The sequence below is a fragment of the Leptopilina heterotoma genome, unplaced genomic scaffold, assembly GCF_015476425.1.
Source record: "Leptopilina heterotoma isolate Lh14 unplaced genomic scaffold, ASM1547642v1 Lhet_24, whole genome shotgun sequence".
NCBI lineage: Eukaryota > Metazoa > Arthropoda > Insecta > Hymenoptera > Figitidae > Leptopilina > Leptopilina heterotoma.
In genome coordinates this window covers 4,123,377-4,148,312 of record NW_025110956.1, presented here as the reverse complement: position 1 = coordinate 4,148,312, position 24,936 = coordinate 4,123,377, and the positions used below count along the sequence as shown (strand labels likewise).

The 24,936-nt window shown below is 27.7% G+C and overlaps 2 protein-coding genes across 5 annotated transcripts in view; both read left to right on the top strand.

Annotated features, from left to right (window-relative positions):
- Positions 1-6,031: 6,031 nt before the first annotated feature.
- The window catches only part of LOC122503032 (protein PTHB1), a 96,496-nt gene continuing 77,591 nt past the window's right edge, over positions 6,032-24,936 (top strand). For both annotated transcript variants that reach the window (XM_043613436.1, XM_043613433.1), the window contains exon 1: positions 6,032-6,347. The gene's annotated coding sequence lies outside the window, so the exon portion shown is untranslated. The remainder of the gene's footprint in view (positions 6,348-24,936) is intronic.
- Positions 9,729-13,764, top strand: LOC122503033 (zinc finger BED domain-containing protein 4-like). Of its 3 annotated transcripts, XR_006301698.1 has the most exons (4): positions 9,729-12,357; positions 12,487-12,882; positions 12,982-13,083; positions 13,158-13,764. XR_006301698.1 is itself a non-coding variant. In XM_043613437.1 (3 exons), exons 1-2 carry the CDS (start codon positions 10,791-10,793, stop codon positions 12,864-12,866), a joined length of 1,947 nt encoding a protein of 648 aa, XP_043469372.1. In that variant the 5' UTR covers positions 9,729-10,790; the 3' UTR covers positions 12,867-12,882; positions 12,982-13,764. The 3 variants fall into 3 exon arrangements, 1 of the variants encoding a protein (XP_043469372.1); XR_006301697.1 differs by having other exon boundaries at positions 12,487-13,083; XM_043613437.1 differs by having other exon boundaries at positions 12,982-13,764.

Genomic DNA, 24,936 nt, shown 5'->3' with positions numbered 1-24,936 from the left:
CTAGTCAAAAAAATAAAAAAATTTTACATTGTACCTGAGGACATTCTTTTTATATTCAGTCATAGTAACTACTCCGTTCAGTTGCAGTAACTAATTTTTTAATCTCAAGGACTTAGTTGAAATATAGCCAATATATGATTTTAAATGACTTAACAATTGAGCAATAGTTAAAAGTACTTTTGAAAATAGTTATTTTCAAAATTTCTGTAGTAAAATTATCAATTTTTTACTAGTTTTAAAAAATTTAAACTTACTATTTTCATATAATAAAAATAACATTAAAAATTGTTAATTTTATGACTTTTTAAGTTATAAAAATAAATGTTTCTCACCACCATAGAAATAAATTATCAAAAAGCTAGTAAGAATTGGTTCTTTTAACTACATTAAACATTAAAAAAAAAAACAAATTCCAACGGTTTTTTTTTTTTACTCTTTGGAACAGTCAATTTTAATTTTTTTTTTTTGCAAATAGCAAAAAATTGATATTTCTACTACAGAAATTCCGAAAATAACTATTTTTAACAATACTTTCAACTATACTGCATTATTGTTATGTTTTTGTTAATATTAAAAAAATAGAATAATTATATAATTGCAATTTGATCTATTTGCAAATGGGGAAGAGCAAATAATTATAAAAAAAAATTGTACAAAATTTTCAATACTGTACAAAAGTTACCGAGAATAATTTTAACGAGAGAAAGCCAACGAGCACTGGGGCCTTTCTTCACCGTCCGTGCGTATTACTATGTCGACGAGCGTAGGGGAATGTGTTCATTACTGTATGAACACTTGAGTTGAAAGCATCATCAAGTTATTCAACACTTTTTGTCGTTGCGCTGTATGTTCCTTCAAGTTGAACGTCACCAAGGCTGAGAGCAATGTCAAAGTTAAGCCCAAGATCAAGACTGCCGCAAAAACTAAAATTTGTCGTAACAAAGGCCAATAAAGTAACTTCTCCGAAGAATGCCGTGCCAGCCAAGACTAAGAAAGCCGTTGCCGAGAAGAAGAAGAAGAAGAAGAAGAAGAAGAAGAAGAAGAAGAAGAAGAAGAAGAAGAAGAAGAAGAAGAAGAAGAAGAAGAAGAAGAAGAAGAAGAAGAAGAAGAAGAAGAAGAAGAAGAAGAAGAAGAAGAAGAAGAAGAAGAAGAAGAAGAAGAAGAAGAAGAAGAAGAAGAAGAAGAAGAAGAAGAAGAAGAAGAAGAAGAAGAAGAAGAAGAAGAAGAAGAAGAAGAAGAAGAAGAAGAAAGAAGAAGAAGAAGAAGAAGAAGAGAAGAAGAAGAAGAAGAAGAAGAGAAGAAGAAGAAGAAGAAGAAGAAGAAGAAGAAGAAGAAGAAGAAGAAGAAGAAGAAGAAGAAGAAGAAGAAGAAGAAGAAGAAGAAGAAGAAGAAGAAGAAGAAGAAGAAGAAGAAGAAGAAGAAGAAGAAGAAGAAGAAGAAGAAGGAAAAAACTTGAATAAAAATTCAAAAAAGAATGGCAGCTGCAGAAATTTACATTGGCGAGAGGAATATTATTCCACTATTTGATTTCAGCAGAAAAGAAATGCAAGTATTATATTTAAAAAAAAGAAATTTTTTAAAATAATTTCTTTCATAATTTTACACAATTGTAGACAATAAAATTTAATTTTTCTACTTTTTTTTGTTACAGTGATTTACTGGTAAATGCAAACGAATTCATCGTTGAGGAATGGTGTGCACGTCTACAAGAATGGCTGCCAATGCACACCATTCTCTCACAAAATTCTAATTTACCAGTAGAAGGATTGACAACAATAAGTGGTGTAAAAAATTTTAATAAAGATTTCGTTGAAATTGTGGGGGGGGGGAAATTATTGTTGCAAATTTGGAATGAGGAGGACATACGACAACGACGACGACGACCATGATGACTCGACGGCAGCAACAGCATCATTGAGGAGAAATGCTGGGATTGTAGCGTTGATCCCTAATGTTGGTAGGAGAAAATTTGATTTAAATAATAATCCAATTCTCGACATTTGGAATTATTTGAATATTGATGTAAATGAAATTCCATCAATATTCAAAAAAGCACTCACAAATGTCGAAAATGATTATTATTTAAATCAAATAATGATAGACTTTTGTTACATTAACCGAGTTCCATTGCATATGTTGTTAAACGTAATGCAATGGAATTTTGGTGAGCAATTTTCATTGCATAATGTAACAGAAGCAATCAGCTCCTACCAACATTACAATGATGTTGTTGTTGGTCATTTACGAAGACTGTCAAGTTACTCTTTCTCAAGAGTGTATAAGAGGATAATAAATTTAAATTTAACTGAATGAGAGAATGATTAAAAAATTTTTTAAAAAATGTTGTAAAAAGAGGAGAAGGAAATTGGAAAATAAAAATTATATTTTTAAATTATTTGAAAACAAAAAACTTTGCCTTTTCATTTAAATGACAATTGTTTGTTTTTTTTAGCATACTATTCCAATCTCGTTTTTTCAAAAAATTTTTAATATCATTTCGATGATAAAAATATATGTAAAAAAATTATTATCATCTCATGCCTTTTTTGTGTTCCTCACCTTTTTATTCTATTTATCCTTATTCTTTTTATCCTTCTTCTTCTTAAATATTTCCTCACATCTCATATATCCATTATATACCACATCCTCCTCCCCTACTTTTCTCGTCACACACACTATACTTTAAGATTTATTTTATAAAAGTCAATATTTTTCAAAATGATTATTCACAAATAATTTTTTTAATTTTTTTGTAATTACCAAAAAAAAGTTTTTAATTCTAAATTATCAAAAACAAAATACAATAATAAAAATAAAGATTAACAATAAATTTGAAATATAAATAGGAAAAAAAATAATTTATACAAATGTAGAATATCTGTATTTATACTTTCCGCCAATTTTTTTCACCCTAAAAAAAAATTGGGGCGAATTTTCACGGAAAATTTGTCGTTTACAATTTCTTTTTCTTGTACCAAAAAAAAAATCATGTATCTATATATATTATCGTGAGAGAAAGAGAGTAAGTGTGAAAGAAAGAAAGAAAGAAAGAGTGAGTGAGTGATTGAGAGAAAGAGAGAAAGAGAGAATCTACTTTGATTGGTGTAGAAAATAATATGTGACGCTCCACGAGAAAAGGGACCTTAGCTGCAAAAAAATTAATTTTGAGTTATTTATATCATTCTGTACTTTTTGAGTTGCTCTTTCATATACAAAAGGCAAAAATAATTTTTACTTACAGGTTTTTTTGTTATCAATGTTTAAAAATGAACCTTTTGAGTGTTTACACCCGGATGTTTAGAAAATCAGCCCCTCTACTTTCTAACACAACTACACAGGTTATGTACGAACAACTCGTGCGCTTCGTGTAACATGGATAACTATCAATGTGTAGTGAGTAGTGGGGCTGACTTTCAATGGAACGTCTTGACCAATGAGAGTGGTTCCACTTTAAATGCCTTTCCTGCAAAACTCGTCTGTAAGTCATAAGGTCCCTTTTCTCGTGGAGCGTCACATATATGAATGAATGTCAAATGAGAAATGAGAGAATTGAATTTTTGAAAATGGATATTAATAAAAGAAATTGTAGTTGATTATAAATTGTGATTAATGCAAAAAAGTTGAAAGAAAAGAAAAATTGAACATATAAATTGATAATAAAAATCTATAATAGAAATTTGAAAAAAAAACAAAAAAAAGAAACAAAAAATGATGGGAAATATTAATAAGGAAATAATTTTTCCGGAATTTCCATATTCCACATTGGAAATGTGAGTATAGAATTTGAAAATTTTAAATTTTATAGTGCATGAATTTTTAGGGTTAGGTGAATGATGAGTAATTAAGAGATAGAGAGAGAGAGAAAGAGATGGATTTTGATGATTAATGATAAATTATTAATCAAAAAAAAAAAAAAAATACTAGCTGAAAAGATGAAAATTTTATATTTATAAAAATTTACAAATTCAATTTTACAAATATATGAATAAAATAAAATCTAATTGAAATTGGAGAATTCAACTTTTTTTGTTTTACAGAAATTTGCTACAAGAGAAAAAATCTGGGGAATTCAACAGAATTATACGCAATTTAAAGTCCTGGTGGCCAAATGCGAGTATTGAAATTCCTTTGGAAATTTAATTTCCAAAGGATAATGAGGAAGAAGATTTATTGTTCGAATTTCAACAATTGAGGAAATCAATTTCCTCAAATTCCATTTCCTCATTATCAGATTCCTTCTCATTATACGGAGAAGAGGAATTGAGATTAGGAAGAGGAGGAGGGGGAAGAAGAAGAAGCAGAAGCAGGAGCAGTAGTCTTCTCAAAGTGGATGAGGAGGAGGAAAAAAGATTTCAACAAAAAATTGCCCTCATACGAGAGGAAGTGCGAATTGTATTGAAGAGAATAAATGATAGTGCTGCTGCTGCTACTGCTGCCCACACCACTACCGTTGATGAATTTCCAATAGTCAATTCATCAACATCTTCTTCTTCTTACATTATTAATGTTAATAATGATGATAATGTTGATAATGTTGATGAGAATGATGCAAAAGTACGTTTGACTCTGTCATGCGTCAATGTCATTTGTAATCCTGGATTGTGTAGAAAGAAATGGAATAATCCATGGGAAAAAATGATGAATTATTTAAATGATCCAATCATTCCCAAGGATTATTACAAATTATTTCACAATCCAGATTACGATGAACTTGATTTGCATGACAGAGTCATATTTTGGCTATGCAAATCGAGTACCCACAAATTTATTGATTAATGTACTACGTCACAATTATCCTGGTCAATTTACAGAAAACTACGAGGATAATGTGACGTATATGTATGAAAAATTTAACAATAAATCTGTGGATGGCGAGAGATTGCGTAGCCTCTATGAAACGTATAGTGTGTTGAATGAATGTGAGGTAAATTTAAATTTACAAAAATTAAATGAATGAATGATGTGTGTGTGTGTGAATGAGTAGTAGCATCAACATCAACATTATCATCAAAACGAAAATAATTGAATTATTATTTTCATTTGTAAAATGAACAGAACAAATTAAATAAAATGTAATTAATAAGAAAGAATTAATATTATTTATTTCTATCCCCATTTTATTTGCAAATAATAATTCAATTCTTTCTTATTATAGCAAATTATAATAAGAAAGAATTGAATTATTGCACACGCTAACACCATCTGTAATTAGAAATTATAATCGTCGTTGAAAAAAATACACACGTCTTTAATTTATCTGCACTCGTGTGAGGTAGTGGTAACTTATCATGGATAAGTGAAGAACGGCAGTCGGTACATGATAAGTTATCATGGATAAGTGAAGAACGGTAAAATTACTTGTGATAATTTAAACTTTGTCGTCGTGTTTTTTTGATAAATAAATTACAAAAACACGACGATTAGTGTTGCAAAAAGCGAGTGTGTGTGTGTCTCATTTGAGAGAGAGAGAGAGAAATATTTAAAACGTGTGATGCGTTACAATCTTGTTTGAACAATAATATTTTCGTGTGTGTGTTGTACTAAATGAATAATTCAACTTGATAATAATAATGTGTAGAGCTTGTGTTTCAAAAAAAAGACACACGGCACCGTGGTAGTAACTTGTAATCAATGTTTTGTATGATGATAGTAAAATACACACGGCAGAATTATCTGCACTCGTGTAACTTATCATCAAAATACAGCATTATCTGCACTCGTGTGAGGTAGTGGTAAATTATCATCAAAGTACACAATTATCTGCACTCGTGTGTGGTTGGTAACTTATCATCAATAAGTAGTATACACAAGTTCAGAAATACAGTGATGCAAGTCTGGTTGCATTCAATCGCGAAACACAAAATAACTATTGTTTTTAAACAAATATAGTTAAAACACATAATGATTCCCTTATTATTTAACAACTAAAATAAAATTAAAGCCTTTTAAAAAAAATAATATTGTTTTAGTGTAAACACGACAAGAATGATATTTTTTTTTACTTATTAGATGGATAATAATTATCATAAAAATTAAAATATGGGCAAAGTTATTAAAAAATAAAAGATTATAAGCATTTAGAGTTTACACTTATTTAGTAATAGTTGTGTTGTTATTATTGAATTATCGAAACGTTAAAATATCGTGACAAAGATATCGATAACATTTTTAAAATCAACGTTTCGATATATTCGTCACTACACAGTGTGTAATAGTACAAAATAGAGAATTGAATTGAGAAAATAGAAAATTGAAAAAAAATAAAAAAAAAAATTTTGAGAAAATAGAGAATTGTGGTGATTGTGACACGTGTGTGTAAGCACAAAGAGAGAGAGAGCGCCATATATGTAAGTAAAAAAATATACATTATAATAATTATATATAGAAGATAATATAACCTAATAATGTTGCGTGCACGTGTTTAGATTGGAAAGAGAAATTATTCCTTTTATTCAATTAAATTAATTCTTATTATTATATCAATAATTATAAATATTATAATAAGAATTATTACTTTTTTACAATGCTACTCTGTTTTCATAAACAATAAAAACAATTTATTTATAAAATTGATTCTATAAATATATAACATTGTTTACAAACAAATTAATGTATACGATTTTATAATTAATATATTGTAAAATATTTTTGCAAAATTTCTTCTTACTTTAGTTTTCTAATAACACAATTGACCTTTTCTTTTCCCTATGTTCACAACAACAACAACTCAATTGAAAAACTTTCTGTACGTAGTAGTAGTACAAAGTGAGAATCACCTCTACTTTTTCAAATTGAATAAAACCCCCCTTTTTTGTGGCCAATATAAAAGCAATCGAGTTTTAGCTATTTATCTATTATTGTGTGTGTGTGTTGATATTACAAATAAACCAAAATATACTTGATCGAGAGAGAGAGAGTGTATGAAAAATCTAAAGGAAAGAATATAAAAATCGAATTTCATAAAATTCAACATTTTTTTCACTCTTTCATGGGATTTAGCTTCATTATTTTTGGGCTCTCTAGTCATTCTTTACTTATTAAGTAGTCTCGACTCTTTGGTAAAAAAAATCTAAAAGTATCTAAAATTATTAAAAATTCAAAAATGCGAATTTCTTAAAATTCATAATTTTTGCTCTCTTTCATGGGATTGAGCTTCATTATTTTTTAGCTCTTGGAAAAAACTTTACATATTAAATAGTGTCGACTTTTTGGTAAAAAGTCTAAAATTATCCAAAATTATTAAAAATTCAAAAATGCGAATTTCTTAGAATTCAACATTTTTTCTCTCTTTTATAGGATTTAGCTTCATTATTTTTGGGGTCTTGGAAAATACTTTACATTTTAAATTGTCTCGACTCTTTGGTAAAAAGTCTAAAATTATAAAAAATTATTAAAAATTCAAAAATGCGAATTTCTTAAACTTCAACATTTTTTCTCTCTTTTATGGGATTTAGCTTCATTATTTTTGGGCTCTTGGAAAATACTTTACTTATTAAATGGTATCGAATCTTTGGTAAAAAATCTAAAATTATCCAAAATTATTAAGAATTTAAAAATGAGAATTTCTTAAAATTCAACATTTTTTCTCTCTTTTATGGTACTTAGCTTCATTATTTTTGGGCTCTTGGAAAATACTTTACATTTTAAATTGTCTCGACTCTTTGGTAAAAAATCTAAAAATATCGAAAATTATTAAAAATTCGAAAATGCGAATTTCTTAAAATTCAACATTATTCATTCTTTTTTATGGCATTTAACTTCATTATTTTTAGGCTCTTGGAAAATACTTTACATATTAAATAGTCCCGACTCTTCGGTAAAAAATCTAATATTATCGGAAATTATCAAAATTTGAAAAAACCGATTTTCTTAAACTTCAACATTTTTCCTGCTTTTTTATGGCATTTAGCTTCACTATTTTTGGGCTCTCGGGTCATTCTTTATGTATTAAGTAGTCTCGAATCTTTGGTAAAAAATGTAAAATTATCGAAAATTATTAAAAATTCAAAAATGCGAATTTCTTAAAATCCAACATTTTTTCTCTCTGTTATAGGATTTAGCTTCATTATTTTTGGGCTCTTGAAAAATACTTTACTTATTAAATAGTCTCGACTCTTTGGTAAAAAATCTAAAAATATCGAAAATTATTAAAAATTCGAAAATGCGAATTTCTTAAAATTCAACATTATTCATTCTTTTTTATGGCATTTAGCTTTATTATTTTTAGCCTCTTGGAATATACTTTACTTATTAAATAGTCTCGACTCTTCGGTAAAAAATCTAATATTATCGGAAATTATCAAAATTTGAAAAAACCGAATTTCTTAAAATTTAACATTTTTCCTTCTTTTTTATGGCATTTAGCTTCTTAAATTTCAACATTTTTTTCTCTCTTTTAGGGAGCGTTCACAAATTACGTAACATTATAAAGGGGAGGGGGGGCGTCTAGCTATTTGTTATGTACAGCAGAAAAAATGGCGCTAATGTATGTTGCAGTGTATTACATGGGGAGGGGGGGGGGTCAAAATTTTCAAAAATTAGCGTTACGTAATTTGTGAACGCTCCCTTATTAGATTTAGCTTCATTATTCTTGGGCTCTTGGAAAATACTTTACTTATCAAATAGTCTTGACTCTTTGGTAAAAAATCTAAAATTATCAAAAATTAGCAATTTTTTTGGAAAAAAAAGGCAAATAGTAAATTTATAAATTTAAAGTCATAAATAAAAAATTTATTCATAATTTATCAAAGTGTATTATTTACTCTGCTAATTCAAATTGAAAAAATTCTTTCAAAAAATGTTTTAAAGAGGAAAGGTTAATTAATGAAAATAAAATACATATTTGTAAATAGTATGCATGCAACTAACTTGTCAAGTGGCATCACAGTTTGTGACGGTCTACTTTGTTGTTCCCTCGGTAAATGCTGAGCCTTCGTTGTAGGGATGGGTTCTATCTTTGCATCATCACATCTTCTGGGCCACCCCTAAAGATCCCTGGCTCTTGATTGCACTTCTGCGCCAGATTTGGAGCCACACGGAACCGTAAAATTAGAAAATTTGAAATAAAAATAAATAAAAAATAGACTGAATGGAATGCTTTGAAAAAAGGCTTCGTTCATAAATTACGTCACACGATTTAGCCCATTTTTGACCCCCTTCCCCCCTTTGTCACACTAAGTAACATCTGAAGGAACCCCTTCCTTCTAAATTACAGTACCGTCCGAAATTGTCAGTCCACTTATTTTTAAAGGAATGAAAAAAATTTTTTAACATTAAATTCATGAAAACTAAAATTTTTTTTGGTTTATATTTTGAAACACCATAAAATTTTGAAAAGAATAAGACCTCACAGAAGTCATTAGGCCAAAATTTGTAGAAGATATTCTTAAAAATCGTCATTTTCAATGTTTTACAAAAATTTGAATAACGTTTAAAGTAATGAACGCTTTTTAATAATTTTAGACTTATTTTAAAGGTCATTTTCTACGGAATAAGAATTACTTATAGGCATTAACCTGTAATTTTTTACTTGGAATAAGCATGACGTCAAAGTTGGACAAAAAAATAGGAAAAATTTGAAATAATATTATTAAAAGAAAAATAATTTTTGAAATTCAAACATATTTTTTTATTAAATTTTCTTGAAAAATCTACACCATATCATGTTTTATATATGTTCTAGAATAGTTTCAATTTATTTCAAATTTTTCCAATTTTTTTGTCCAACTTTGACGTTATACGCGTAATAGCAAAAAAAATTTAGTGTATTAGAGTGTACACCATTTTAATCAGTAAGTACCCCCTAGTGATGCAATATCGATATCGAAATATCGGAAATATCGATATTTTGGTATTAATATTTCGATATTTTATATCGATATCTTACAAACGATATATCGATTCAAATATTGATATTGGTCTGTCGATATCGATATTTTCAGTATGGACAAAGACTAAGTTTTTTTTGCGTTGAGGTTTTGCACATTGAACTACATATCGTTTGTCGACACACGTTTACACCGCCATGTGATTCTACCCTTAAGCTTTGTGTGGCAGATTGTGAACTTAACGTTAATGTATATCGAAGCACTGCTTCTGACCGTAATTTGTATTTATATTCTATGCATGTATTCTGTGTATTTGTATGTCAAGTTTTAGTCAAGTTACAAGTTACAAACAACTGAACGTTTAAAATTAATGCATTGATGTCGTGTAGTTAATTAAATCGAACTAATTTTATAATATTTTGAATGATCACTACGCAAATAGAAGGATAAGAACAATTAAAAAGGTACGTACGACTAAAAATTTTGACTTTGAGCGCAAGAAACAACACGAATGATAATTTTTATAAACTCGAGTATACAAAAAATATTATTATTAGAGAATAAAATTCGTTCTATTTACCTTATTTTATCTTAACTGAAAATTCCAAAAGCATTGTGAAACTTGAAAAAAACTTTTTTTTGACATTTTACGTGACATAACCTCCAAGTGAATATATATACATTTGATCCACAAAATACAATAAAATCGTATCATTTTTATATTTCAACCTCATTTTTATAGAGATTTATTATAAATTATTTGTATTAAACGTTGTGTTATTAGTGATTGTTATAATTTCTTATTTCGCGTTATTAATTCGTTAGCTATACAATGTAAAAAAATTTTCATTCGAAAGATTATATTTATAGTGTTAATAATTCAGTAAATATATTGCTACAAGTTTAAATAATTAATAATTAAATAATTAATTTACAGATCACTAAATTCTATGCATTTATAAAATGAGCGGTGGTCCAAGTCCTGTGCGAAAGCACTTTTTACCTACAGATAAGAAAAACCTCATGCAATGTAAATATTGCTCAGGTCCTCATTCGCTAGTAAAATGTTCTGGAAACACTACAAATATGTTTAACCATTTAAAGGCGAATCATGTTGAGATCTATAACGCTCTTATGATAGAAATTGATGAAAAAAAATCCAACCTCAAACGGAAACACGAAAATAAGGAAAATTCATCGTCGACTAACAAATCAACTAGTGCTCAAAACAATGAATCTGTTAGTTCTAGTGCAAGCGAATCTTTGACGACTACTGAGCCAAGCGAACAATCAGGCAGGGAAAATATTAAATATTCATTTAAAAATATTTCATCATTTCAAGAAGGAGGCACTAAACACAAAAATCTAACAGATAAAATCTTATTTATGATCTGTGAAGATAGTGAACCGTTTTCAATGGTAGAAAGAAAGGGATTTATAAAAATGATGAAATATGCAGTTCTGAATTATAAAGTACCTTCTAGACAAACGTTTATTAATCACTTGGATTCAAAATACGACACAGTATCTCAAAAGTATAAGATACTTCTGAAAAACGTAACGTGCGTAACACTAACTACAGATATTTGGACAGAAAGTAAAAACACACGGAGCTTTCTTGGTGTTACCGTTCATTTTCGTGATAAAGATCAATTTATGTCGGGAATACTGGGTGTACATGAACTGACTGAAAGTCACACTGCAATATACATCAAAGAAATACTCGAAAAAGTATGCGCAGAATGGGAAATAGATAAAAGTATTATCACAGCCATCGTTACTGATAATGCGGCAAATATGGCGCTTGCCGTTGAATTATTTCTTGGGAAAAATCATCGCTTGGGATTTTGTGCTCATACTATAAATTTAGTAGCAACGGATTCTATCAAGAAAATTGACGGATTGGATAACGTGATAAAAAAAGTAAAAACTATTGTAACATGGTTCAAAAGAAGTGTCAACGCTACCGATTTGCTGCGCAAAAAAAGTAAATTAAAATTAATTCAAGACGTTGAAACACATTGGAATTCTACGTTTTACATGATCGAGAGATTCATCGAACTACGAAAAATTGTAAACGAAATTTTAGATGATTTTTCCTCAGCGCCTCCTGCGGTTACTGCTGCCGAATTAGAGATACTAAAAGAGCTGACAAATGTACTCCGTCCTTTGGAATCAGCTACGAGAGATTTGTGTGGTCAAAAATATGTCACAACCAGCATGGTGATACCACTAATAAATGGATTGCAGAGAGAGTTGGAGAATCTAGTTCTTGAACACCAAGTAGCTTCAGTTTTGAAAGAAAATCTTTTAAAAGAAATTCTTCGCAGATTTGGACTCATGGAATCCTGCCACTTTTTTGCTATTGCTACAATCTTAGATCCGAGGTTCAAAAAAGTGGTGTTTAAGCAACCAACAGAGTGTGCACGTGCAATAAGTCAAATCAACAGATTATTTCTGGAAATCAAGAGTAACAATTCTACTGAACGAGAACTCGATTCTGATGGAGATACGAATAATGAGTCAGAAGGTCAGTTAATATATGTTTATTTTGTACTTCCAAATAACATTAAATAAATTAAATATTAACAAAATAATTACTATTTAAAATCATATTAAACAAAATTTTTTTATTGAACCATAACTATCTTTTTTACAGAAAGTAAAGAAAAGTCTTCACTTTGGAAATATTGTACAGATTGCGTGCAAAATGCCAAACGAGGAAGAAAGGAGCTATCGGATAGTGGCTATGCAGATGAACTAACGCTTTATCTTCGATCTGAAGTTTCTCACTTCGAAACTGATCCTATACGCTTTTGGGTGGAAATGGAGCATATTTACCCTACATTATCTCAGATTGCGTTGAAATATCTGACAGTAGTTGCTACATCAGTACCTTCAGAAAGGTTGTTTTCGAAAACTGGCATTTTAATGAACGAAAAGAGAAACCGACTTGAAGGAAGTAAACTTCATAAGCAACTTTTTTGGGAGCAGTCGACGAAGCTCTTTGGTAAATTAAAGACCGTGTATTCTGCGTGAAGACCTTGCGTTTAAAGTAAATCCTTACCTTTATTTCCTTACATTTCATTTTTGTAACATATTGAAAATCTTACATTAAGAACCTTAAGATAATGTAAATTGTTTTCTGTTCTAGGATAATTAAAGCGTTTAATGGTTCTAATAAAATTCGCAAATCTCGAAAAAAGGTGGCTTCGGATCTAGTGCAGTCATTTGCAATTGACAGTACATATTTTGAGTAAGTATTAAAAATAATAGACATGAAAACATAAAAAATTTGCCTTAATCTGATAATAAAACAAATTTTTTCAGTTGAAGTTTTATGACCCGGAAGGATGATCGGCAAGCGAATATGATGAGTTATAAATAAATTTTGTAATTCTATTTTTGTAATTTAATATTTCTCTCTTAAGATTAAAATAAAAAATTTCACAATAATTATTGTACCATAAATATTGCTTTAATTATATGTATCACATATTTAATTACTTTTAATTTTAACTAAACCTTTATAAATAATAGTTTTGTAGAAAGTTTTAAAATTACATCGATTAATCGAATAATCGATATTGTTGGTACGATATATTGGTCATATCGATATTCACTATAAGCAATATCGATTTAATCGATATCGATATTTTTGTTTCGATATTGCATCACTAGTACCCCCTCGAATTTTTTTTATAAATAAAGTTACTTATATAATTAGTACATTTTTTAATATTTTAAAAACAAGAAATATATTTGATATTTTTATTTATTACAATTTTCTCATTATAATAAATAGAGTATAAAGTGTGACATAACAAAATAAAAGGTCCCCACCCCCCCTTTGTCACAAATAGTCACATTTTCATAGAGCCCTCCCCCCTAAAAAGTGTGACGTAATTTATGGACGAAGCCAAATAAAAAAAATAGACTAAACTGAAAAGAATAATTTAATATACACGGCAGTGTGCAGGGACCACTTTTCTTCTGCACATATATTTCCTCCTGTCCTTTTTTTCAAACTGCCATGTGCACTGAAAAAAACAAATTTAACACTCAACACACATAGCTATTTTTCAATTTGGTTTAAAGTCAATTTTTTAAAAGAAAATTACAAAATAATTGAGAAAACCAAAAAGTTAAAAAAAAAGAAAATATACTTTTAGAAAAGACATAAAATTATCAAGAAATGAGAAAATTTTATAATTTTTTGGTTCTGTATTAAAATATTTCTTTTACAAAATGTAGTATACAGCTTTTTTCGCTGAAAAAATATCAACCTGCGCACTACCAACAATTTTTTATAACGCGGGCTCCGATGCGATTAACCGGGGTGACCAAACTCTTTTTTATTTTTGTTTTCTATAAAAATGATTTAAATTCAGCAAAGTTTTTCCATATAATTGTAAGTTAATACGAATATTGTATTTTAATCATGTTTTTATGCATATTGTAGATAAAGAATAAAAATTGAATTATTATTTAAATAATATTTAAACAAATTAATAATTTGTTTATGAATTGTAATCTGAAATTATATAACATAAGGTTTAGTAAATTGCAAAATTAGGAATAAACTGCAACTTTCTAGGTGCATTCTGGAAAAAGTTGGTAAATATCAACAATAATTTGTTTAAAAATTGTTAAAATAATAATTCATTTTTTTATTCTTTATGTGTAATCATATAGAGTTTAGTAAATTGCAAAATTATTAAAAAATTGCAACTTTTTAGGTGCATTCTGTGAAAAGTTGGTAAGTAACGGGAATAATTTGTTTATGAAAATATATTGTATTTATTGATCTGAAACAACAATTTTACTGTAAAGCTTTGATGATTTTTTTTTGCAATGTACAAAATAAACACCCTAGCAATTTTTAGCAGTCTTGTACATACTTTTTTAATTGTTATAAATAAATAAGAAGAAATGAAAAAAAATTGTATTTTTTTTATTTTTTGAAAGTAGTGTTATTTCTATTTTTACTATATATTATTACTTATGTATTTATTTTCTATATATTGTATTAGATCTATATTTTATAAATGCATGTATCTTATATTTAAATATTGTATTTTATCATTATATTATATTAAGTATTTGTAATTCTTAGGTTTTAAGTTTGCATTATATTCAGTATATTTTCTAACAATATTGTAATTACATTATGTGTTTAATAAAAACGAATCCAGGAAAGAATAATATTTCAAAGTAATGTCAAAGAAATAACGATTAAGGAGAATCATATTAGTTACGCATGACTGCGGAGGATTCAAAACAAACATCGTGACCTCTAAAGAAGGAAATTTCCTATCGGCGTTGCGGAAGATTCAAACAAACGTTGTGACCTCTAAAGAAGGGAATTTTCTATCGGCGATGCGGAGAAGAAGAGAAAACAACACTTTCAATTTTTTTTCAATTTTTTGTCACCATGCACGTGAGAAACTCTTGATTCAAAAACAAAAAAACTTTCGAATAATTGAATAAACATTTTTTTCACACAGTGAATGCAAACAATTTTTAAAAAATCGTTCAAAAATGTAATTACTAAAAGAAAAATAATGATGTAAAAAATTACTAGAATTTGGAAAAATTTTAATTACTACTGAAAAAGAAAATCTAAATCCGGAAAGAACATTAATTTAAAAAAATTAAAATGTAGTTACATTTTAACAGTGAATTTTTAAAGTTGCTTGCAAAAAAGTTGAGAAAATATAGGTAAAAATTTGTAATTACTAAAACAGAATTATAAATTTTTCGGGAAAGAAAAATACTTACAGTGCTTATAGTCTCACTCTTTAACCGCAATCTCAAATCCCAAATTCCGTTTCACAAAAACACCCGTAAAATAAATTAATTATTCACATATATACATGGTAAAGAAAATAACTATACTAACGGAAATTGTTTCCCTAAAATGCGTTTCGAATTTAAAAAAAAACTGGCACTTTCCGATCAAACACTCCCGTCAAATTAAAAACACTATTGTTCACTTGAAGCAAAAATGTTTAAAATTGCAAAAAACATTAACTAAAATTATACTGCAACCACAATACACATAACCGCAATTAACACTCGTATAAAAAAACACTTTTAAAAAACGATACTTTCGTATATTATTCTTTTCAAGAGAATATTTAAAACGCGTTTACGCGACAATTTACAAGCGCGGCTAAAACAAGACTGAACCTGCGAACTCTCTCACTCATCGCTGGTCTATTGCCGAGTGAGTGGTATGGAAGGAGTGGGGATGAATTCATGTAATGACGTTGTCAGGAGAGGCGGACCCAAGGCGGGCCAATAACATTCCCAAGCGTCTCGCTCTCTGTCTCTCTCTCTCTCTCTCTCTCTTGAGCGATTCGAAAAATGGAAACACATAATGGCATATCACTGGAAAGTTCAACTTTTTAAAAAGAAACCATTTTTTTAGTTTGTTTCCAACACATTATTGAAAATCTCTCCGCGCATAAACTAATAATGGTAATATTAATAATACAGTGAGTTCTCGCGAGTCGTTCAACTCACGAGTCGTTCAAACTCGCCAGTCGTTCAACAGCTGATCAGTGTCCGATTCACGAGTCGTTCAATTTCTAGCATGCCCGCGCCGGTGCTCAGTGCTGTGTAATTTAAACGGACGAAAGTCATTGAATATTGTGTCTTTCGGGGCGATAAATATGTTTCACACATCCCTGAAATCGCCTTGGAGGCGTGGCTTATGCGTTGAACGACTCGTGAGTTTTATGATCTTGAAAAATTTCGAGAATTGAACGACTTGCGAGAACTCACTGTAATAGTAAAATAACTAATAATAAATAGTAATAACTAATAATAGTAATATTAATAGTAATTTTTATTACATTCTCATCACATGAGAAAGTATTAGTTTTGTTCGAAAATTGACTTTTGCTAATTTTATGAAATCTTCACGTTTTGGGGTCCCCTGAACCCAAAAAACATGGTTTGGCGATGGTGTCTGTCTGTATGTCTGTCTGTCTGTAGACACAAAATGTTGCTCCCATGATAACTTTTGAAAATCTTATCGGATCGTTTTTAAATTTAAATCACTTAAAGTTGGTGTAAAAATGAAGGCTAAGTTCGTTAGCCAGACATGTTCGTCAAAAATTACAAAAACTACAGTAATTTCAAAATTTTGAAAATTCAATTTTTACAAATTTCAAAATTTTTAACTTTATATTAATTTAGATTAGAAAAATACAAACAACTTTTCTCTACAACTTTTTTTGTCAAAAAGTCAAATTTCAGAGTTATAAGCTTTTAAATGGTCAAAAAAACTCAAAAATCTCAAAATAACGCAAAAAAACAACATTTTTTCAAAGAAATAAAAGTAAGTTCAACGATTTTCACATAATCTCACCCAAATACACGCAAGAAACATATTTATAGACATAAAACTGTCAATTTCCCGAAAAACCACTCTATATATCTATATTTTATTATTTTTTTGGCAAAAAATCGATTTTCCGACTCAATTATCTCTAAATCTATTACATATGGGTACTAGCTACCAGAGACTTTTTTTCTCGTCTCATCGTCAGCTACAACTTTGCTGTGGACACCATTTCGCCAAACTCTATACTTTTCGAGTTATTTTCAAAAAAAGTAATTTTTATTACATTCTCATCACATGAGAAAGTATTAGTTTTGTTCGAAAATTGACTTTTGCTAATTTTATGAAATCTTCACGTTTTGGGGTCCCCTGAACCCAAAAAACATGGTTTGGCGATGGTGTCTGTCTGTATGTCTGTCTGTCTGTCTGTAGACACAAAATGTTGTTCCCATGATAACTTTTGAAAATCTTATCGGATCGTTTTTAAATTTAAATCACTTAAAGTTGGTGTAAAAATGAAGGCTAAGTTCGTTAGCCAGACATTTTCGTCAAAAATTACAAAAACTACAGTAATTTCAAAATTTTGAAAATTCAATTTTTTCAAATTTCAAAATTTTTAACTTTATATTAATTTAGATTAGAAAAATACAAACAACTTTTCTCTACAACTTTTTTTGTCAAAAAGTCAAATTTCAGAGTTATAAGCTTTTAAATGGTCAAAAAAACTCAAAAATCTCAAAATAACGCAAAAAAACAACATTTTTTCAAAGAAATAAAAGTAAGTTCAACGATTTTCACATAATCTCACCCAAATACAAGCAAGAAACATATTTATAGACATAAAACTGTCAATTTCTCGAAAAACCACTCTATATATATATATTTTATTATTTTTTTGGCAAAAAATCGATTTTCCGACTCAATTATCTCTAAATCTATTACATATGCGTACTAGCTACCAGAGACTTTTTTTCTCGCCTCATCGTCAGCTACAACTTTGCTGTGGACACCATTTCGCCAAACTCTATACTTTTCGAGTTATTTTCAAAAAAAGTAATTTTTATTACATTCTCATCACATGAGAAAGTATTAGTTTTGTTCGAAAATTGACTTTTGCTAATTTTATGAAATCTTCACGTTTTGGGGTCCCCTGAACCCAAAAAACATGGTTTTGTCTATTTTTCTTTAAGGGTTGAAAGAATATTTTTTTTATTTTTTAAAAATTAAATATTTTTACCTCCTGCTATTTACAAAAAAGCAATTTTTTTATTCGTTGTGTCCGTTGAGAAAAATTGTGAGAATATTTAATTTTTAAAACTTATGTTTTATCATAATAACCTCTAAAGAAAAAAGGAGACTTTTAGCAAATAAAAAAATAACGCTTTGTGTCAACCTCTAAAGAGAAACAGAAGACTTCTGTTAAATAAGTGTATGATTTAAACTCCTCCTATTTACAGAATCCAATAAATTTTTTTATTTGTTGTGTACACTAGAAAAAAAAGGTGAAAATAATCAATTTTTAAATACGTTAAATTTAGTTTCAATCTTTAAAAAGAAAATAAAGATTTTTGTCCAAATGAAAATAAGACTCCTATTTTCAAATCAAATTTTTTTATACCGTATACGTTCTGTCAATTGAAAAAAATGATGAGAATAAAAACAAAATAAATACTTTTATCGAATAAATGTGTGAATATGTGATTTAAATTTTTATTTATAAAAACATTTATTTTTTAATTCGTTTGCGTATCCAATAAAAGTAAGATTTAATCTCCTATTTTTGTCAATTTTAAAAATACTGAGAATTTTTAATTTTTAAAAAGGATAATATTCAAAATTTTTAAAAGACATAACATTTTGTCTTAACCTGTAAAGAGAAAAAAGAATTTTAATGAAATCTTTGCACGTTTTGGCGCTGCTATCTATTTCTACGATTTCTACTTTCCCACTGACAGTTCCTTTATGTTTTTGATACATATATTTCCATAATCCTGACCCATTTCACAATTTACATTATTTTTACAAAGAAAATAATATAAATTATCATTTGGCTTTTCTTGAGCATAAGTATAAAACATTTACTTTTAATCGTAATGTTTTTCAGCGATAAACTTTGTTATTTTGTAATTTTTTTTGTAAATCACTGCTCATCACTGTATCATCGCCAGTCTATTATTTTTCATTTTTTTAGTTTTTTAATATTAATTTACTTAATTTGGTAATTTCTTTTATATACAAACATTAACAATAGTTACTTATACAAATGTCATAAGTTAAACCATCATTTTAAGTTATGTTAATGCGGTTTTTTAACAAAATACAAAAAAAAACAAAAAATTCCAGTGATCGCACAGCGATCCCCGTTTGCTAGGGAAACAATCGGCTTTTTAATATTGCATGTTAAAAAAAATTGACTGTCTCACAACTGGAGGTGTCTCACAACTGGAGACTCTCCCCTATATTCAAATATTTATTTAAAAAAGTTATTAATTTTTTATTTTTCGAAAAAAATTATTAAAGATTTAAATAATTTGATATAAAAATTCAAAAAAGAATAAAAATAATAATTGAGTTTTAAAAGAATTTATTATAGTTGTAATTTTTAGGAAGAATTAAATTTCAAAAAAGTTTTACATTGAAATCATTTAAAATTTCAACTCCTCCGGAAAATAAATAAGAATAAGTATTTAAATATTTATTTAACAAAATTTATTTAAATATGAATAATTAATATTTTTTGAATATATAGTTGCACTGTAATAAAAATTTAAAATTGTTATTTAAATTTGCAATTTATTTAAAATTTTGTGAAATTTAATTGAAATAAATTTTAAAGAACTTTTCTTAAAAATATTTTTAAATATAAGCATATTTTTGCAGAACATAATTGAATTTCAATAATATTTCAGAATTAATGTTGTTACCATGGTAGAAAACTGAATATTTTTTATGAAAATGAGGGAAAAGTCCAGAGTATACAGAATAAAATTTTTGTGAATCGAATAAAACCAGTTTTTAGTCTTAAAACTTTATTTTTCAAGACGGATACTTTTTAAATGCTACTTTTTTTAAATTGATTATTGAGTGCGACGCCTGACATAAAAAAATGGTTATCATTTTGTTTTTTTTCATAAAAATGTAATTGAAAAATTTTAAATAAATTTGAAAATTCCCGCCTCTTTACAATAAGCAGATGGACACATCTATAGAATAACTTTTCAAAAAATTGAGGTTAGTTACATCTATATATATATATATATATTTACATGTAAAAGATGCGAAAGATGCTAAAGATAATTAATACTTTTCTAATAATAAAATATTAACTTACCCAGGTGAGAACTGACGGTGGATTCAGGCTTTACGGAACCTTCGTTGAGGCTTGGTCAACATTGATCAAGCCTTGGTGGGACGGCGGAACGAAGGTTGTTTCTAGCTATAATGTAACACTTATTTAAGACTGACGCTCCAGTCCTTGTTGAAGATTCGCGTTCAATGTTCAATCAATGCTGCGGAACCCTAATGCAGGACTGAAACAAGGCTGCTTCCACTGTTCCCAAATTTCCGCGTCTCTCGCGCCCATTCAATATAATACGAATATATGAATTGTATATAATATTAATAATAATATTAATAATAATAATAATAATTATTATTATTATAATAGTAATGAATATTATTGTTATTATTTTTATTCATATTATATGCGTTTGTTAATTTAATGGCATTAAGTTACTATTATAATAATTATTTTATTTTCATATAAATATAATATTACTAACAGTAAATGTCATTTAAAATAGTAATATTAAAAAAATAATTTTAGTAAAAGAAAACAATTTTTCTGTTAATCGGTACATTTTTTTCTCGATTTTTCAGCAGACTTTTTAATATTATTTACAAACATATTCACATTTTTTATTCACAACACAACACACAAGTTTATTATTATATATAAACGCTTAAAACAAAGAATGAAAAATATTCGCTCGCATGTGGGATCGAAACTCACGTACCCCGCCCCTCACGCATACCGGAAGTTCTCAACGCACGCATTTAAACCGCTCGGCCACAGAAGGCTGGAAGGCACCTCGCCTAATCTACTATTTCAATGCCAGAGCCGTATATTCTGTATATACGGCGCGTCACTCAATATTTGTTGAGCATGGGACACCAATGTTCGTCCCATGCTCGATTCAAGACTCGGTCAATCTTGATACAGTATTCACTTTCTTTATTACCGTGTGCACTGAACAATATTAAATATAAATATTTATAAATTATTTAATATTAAAATATTTTTTATGATAATTTTATAAGTTAAATTATATATATTATTTTTTTTCTTGTACAGTGTCAAATTATTATTTTCAAAGATATTTATCTTTGAAAAATTATGACTGTTTATCTGAAAAATTATTAGTGAAAAAAATGTTCATTAGGTAGTGATAAATATTTATGCTTAGTAGTTTTTACACTAGGATTAACTGTTTAGTAAATATTATCAAAAAAATATTTTTTAGCAAACACGCGCAGCTAAACACAAATAACCTTGAAACTCCAGCATTACCAACTCAACTCTTGAGTTGGCAATGCTAAAGTCTCAAGGTTATTTGCATTTAGTCGCACGCGTTTGACAAAAAATAGTTTTTTGATAATATTTACTAAACAGTTGATCCTGGTGTACAACTACTAGGCATAAATATTTATTACACACTAATGAACATTTTTTTACTGAAAATATTTCAGACAAACGAAACTCTTGGACTTTGAAAACAATAATTTGACACTGAGCAAGAAAAAAAATAATATATAATTTAACTTTATTTATATGAATCTTATATAATTAATAATATCTAATAATAAATAATATAATAATAATAATTATTATTATTGTATTATATTATTATTATATTAATAATAATAATAATAATAATAATTATTATTATTATTATTATTATTAATAAATTAATAATTAATATAAATATTATACACTAAATAAATATTAATATTTATTTACCACTTGATATCTTAATGATAATAATAATTTTTAAATAGTATACAAAATTATCATAAAAAATATTTTAATATTAATGTGCCTGAAGTTGCCATCGATGTTCAGCATCGAAAATTTTTTTTCATCAGACCATAAATTTTTTTGCATTTTCTTACTCAAGTAGGTACCCAATAAATACCTATTAAGTTTCATCCCATTATCGATAGGGGAAAGTTGTCAAATCAACCCCTAAATTTAAAAAAAAATTTTAAAATAGGAAAAAATTGTTATTTATAAACCAATAACAAGACCATAAATTTTATTGCATAGAATTCATTCACTCGATGCCCAATGAATACAAAAAAATTTTGACCCCCATATCGATAGGGGAAAGTTGTCATTTTCAACCCTTAAAATTAAAAAAATCAAAAAAAAATTAGAAAAAAATTTATTAAAATTGTAGTTATCCTTTGACCAGCGATTTTCTTTTTGTTTATTGTTTTTACATACTCCACCAATAAGTAAAAATAATTTCAGAAAAATCGCCCCCCGGAAAACTTGATTTTTTTGCCCGTAAAAATTAACAAATTGAAAAAAAATTTGTGAAAATTACAGTTATCTTTTGACCAAAAATTTTCTTTTTGTTTATTGCTTCTACATACTCCACTAATAAGTAAAAATAATTTCAAAAAAATCGTCGTCCGGAAAACTTGATTTTTCTGCCCGTAAAAATTAAAAAAATGAGAAAAAATTAGAAAAAAATTTGTGAAAATTACAGTTATCTTTTGACCAGAAATTTTCTTTTTGTTTATTACTTCCACATACTCCACTAATAACTAAAAATAATTTCAGAAAAATCGCCGCCCGGAAAACTTGATTTTTCTGCCTGTAAAAATTAAAAAATTGAGAAAAAATTAGAAAAAAATTTGTGAAAATTACAGTTATCTTTTGACCAGAAATTTTCTTTTTGTTTATTACTTCCACATACTCCACTAATAACTAAAAATAATTTCAGAAAAATCGCCGCCCGGAAAACTTGATTTTTCTGCCTGTAAAAATTAAAAAATTGAGAAAAAATTAGAAAAAATTTGTGAAAATTACAGTTATCTTTTGACCAGAAATTTTCTTTTTGTTTATTGCTTCTAAATACTCCATTAATAAGTAAAAATAATTTCAAAAAAATCGTCGTCCGGAAAACTTGATTTTTCTGCCCGTAAAAATTAAAAAATTGAGAAAAAATTAGAAAAAAATTTGTGAAAATTACAGTTATCTTTTGACCAGGGATTTTCTTTTTGTTTATTGCTTTCACATACTCCACTAATAAGTAAAAATAATTTCAAAAAATTCGTCGTCCGGAAAACTTAATTTTTTTGCCCGTAAAAATTAAAAAATTGAGAAAAAATTAGAAAAAAATTTGTGAAAATTACAGTTATCTTTTGACTAGGGATTTTCTTATTGTTTATTGCTTCCACATACTCCACTAATAATTAAAAATAATTTCAAAAAAATCGTCTTTCGGAAAACTTGATTTTTCTGCCCGTAAAAATTAAAAAATTGAGAAAAAATTAGAAAAAAATTTGTGAAAATTACAGTTATCTTTTGACCAGGGATTTTCTTTTTGTTTATTACTTCCACATACTCCACTAATAACTAAAAATAATTTTAAAAAATCGCCGCCCGGAAAACTTGATTTTTTTGCCCGTAAAAATTAACAAATTGAGAAAAAATTAGAAAAAAATTTGTGAAAATTACAGTTATCTTTTGACTAGGGATTTTCTTATTGTTTATTGCTTCCACATACTCCACTAATAAGTAAAAATAATTTCAAAAAAATCGTCTTCCGGAAAACTTGATTTTTCTGCCCGTAAAAATTAAAAAATTGAGAAAAAATTAGAAAAAAATTTGTGAAAATTACAGTTATCTTTTGACCAGGGATTTTCTTTTTGTTTATTACTTCCACATACTCCACTAATAACTAAAAATAATTTCAAAAAATCGCCGCCCGGAAAACTTGATTTTTTTGCCCGTAAAAATTAACAAATTGAGAAAAAATTAGAAAAAAATTTGTGAAAATTACAGTTATCTTTTGACCAGGGATTTTCTTTTTGTTTATTACTTCTATACAATCCCCTTATATATCTACACAATTTCAAAAAAATCGTCGCCAGGAAACTTTGATTTTTTTGCCCGTAAAAATTAAAATACCTATTATGAAAAAAAGAAAGAAATATTGTAAAAATTTTAATTATCTTTTGACCACAGATTTTCTTCTTGTTTCTTACTTCTACACATTCCCCTAATGTATCTACACAATTTCAAAAAAATCGTCGTCCGGACAACTTGATTTTTCTGCCCGTAAAAATTAAAAAATTATGAAAAAAAAGAAAAAAAATTGTAAAAATTACACATGTCTTTTGACCAGAGATTTTCTTTTTGATTATTACTTCTACATAGTCCTTTAATGTATATACACAATTTCAAAAAAATCGACGCCCGGAAACTTTGATTTGCTTTCCCGTAAAAACAAAAAAAATTATGAAAAAAAAATTGTAAAAATTACAAATGTCTTATGACCAGAGATTTTCTTCTTGTTTCTTACTTCTACACATTCCCCTAATATGTGTACATAATTTTAAAAAAGTTGCCTTCCGGAAACTTTTACTTTTTGCCCGTAAATATTAGTAAAACTAAAGAAAAATAAGAAAAAAAATTGTTAAAATCACAGTTGCCATTTGTCCGAATTCTGCAATTTAAGGGAAGAT

Coding starts and splice junctions, on each gene's coding strand:
- LOC122503033 (XM_043613437.1), top strand. CDS start 10,791: ATGAGCGGTGGTCCAAGTCCTGTGCGAAAGCACTTTTTACCTACAGAT. Junction 12,358..12,486: donor TACGAATAATGAGTCAGAAG/GTCAGTTAATAT, acceptor TCTTTTTTACAG/AAAGTAAAGAAAAGTCTTCA.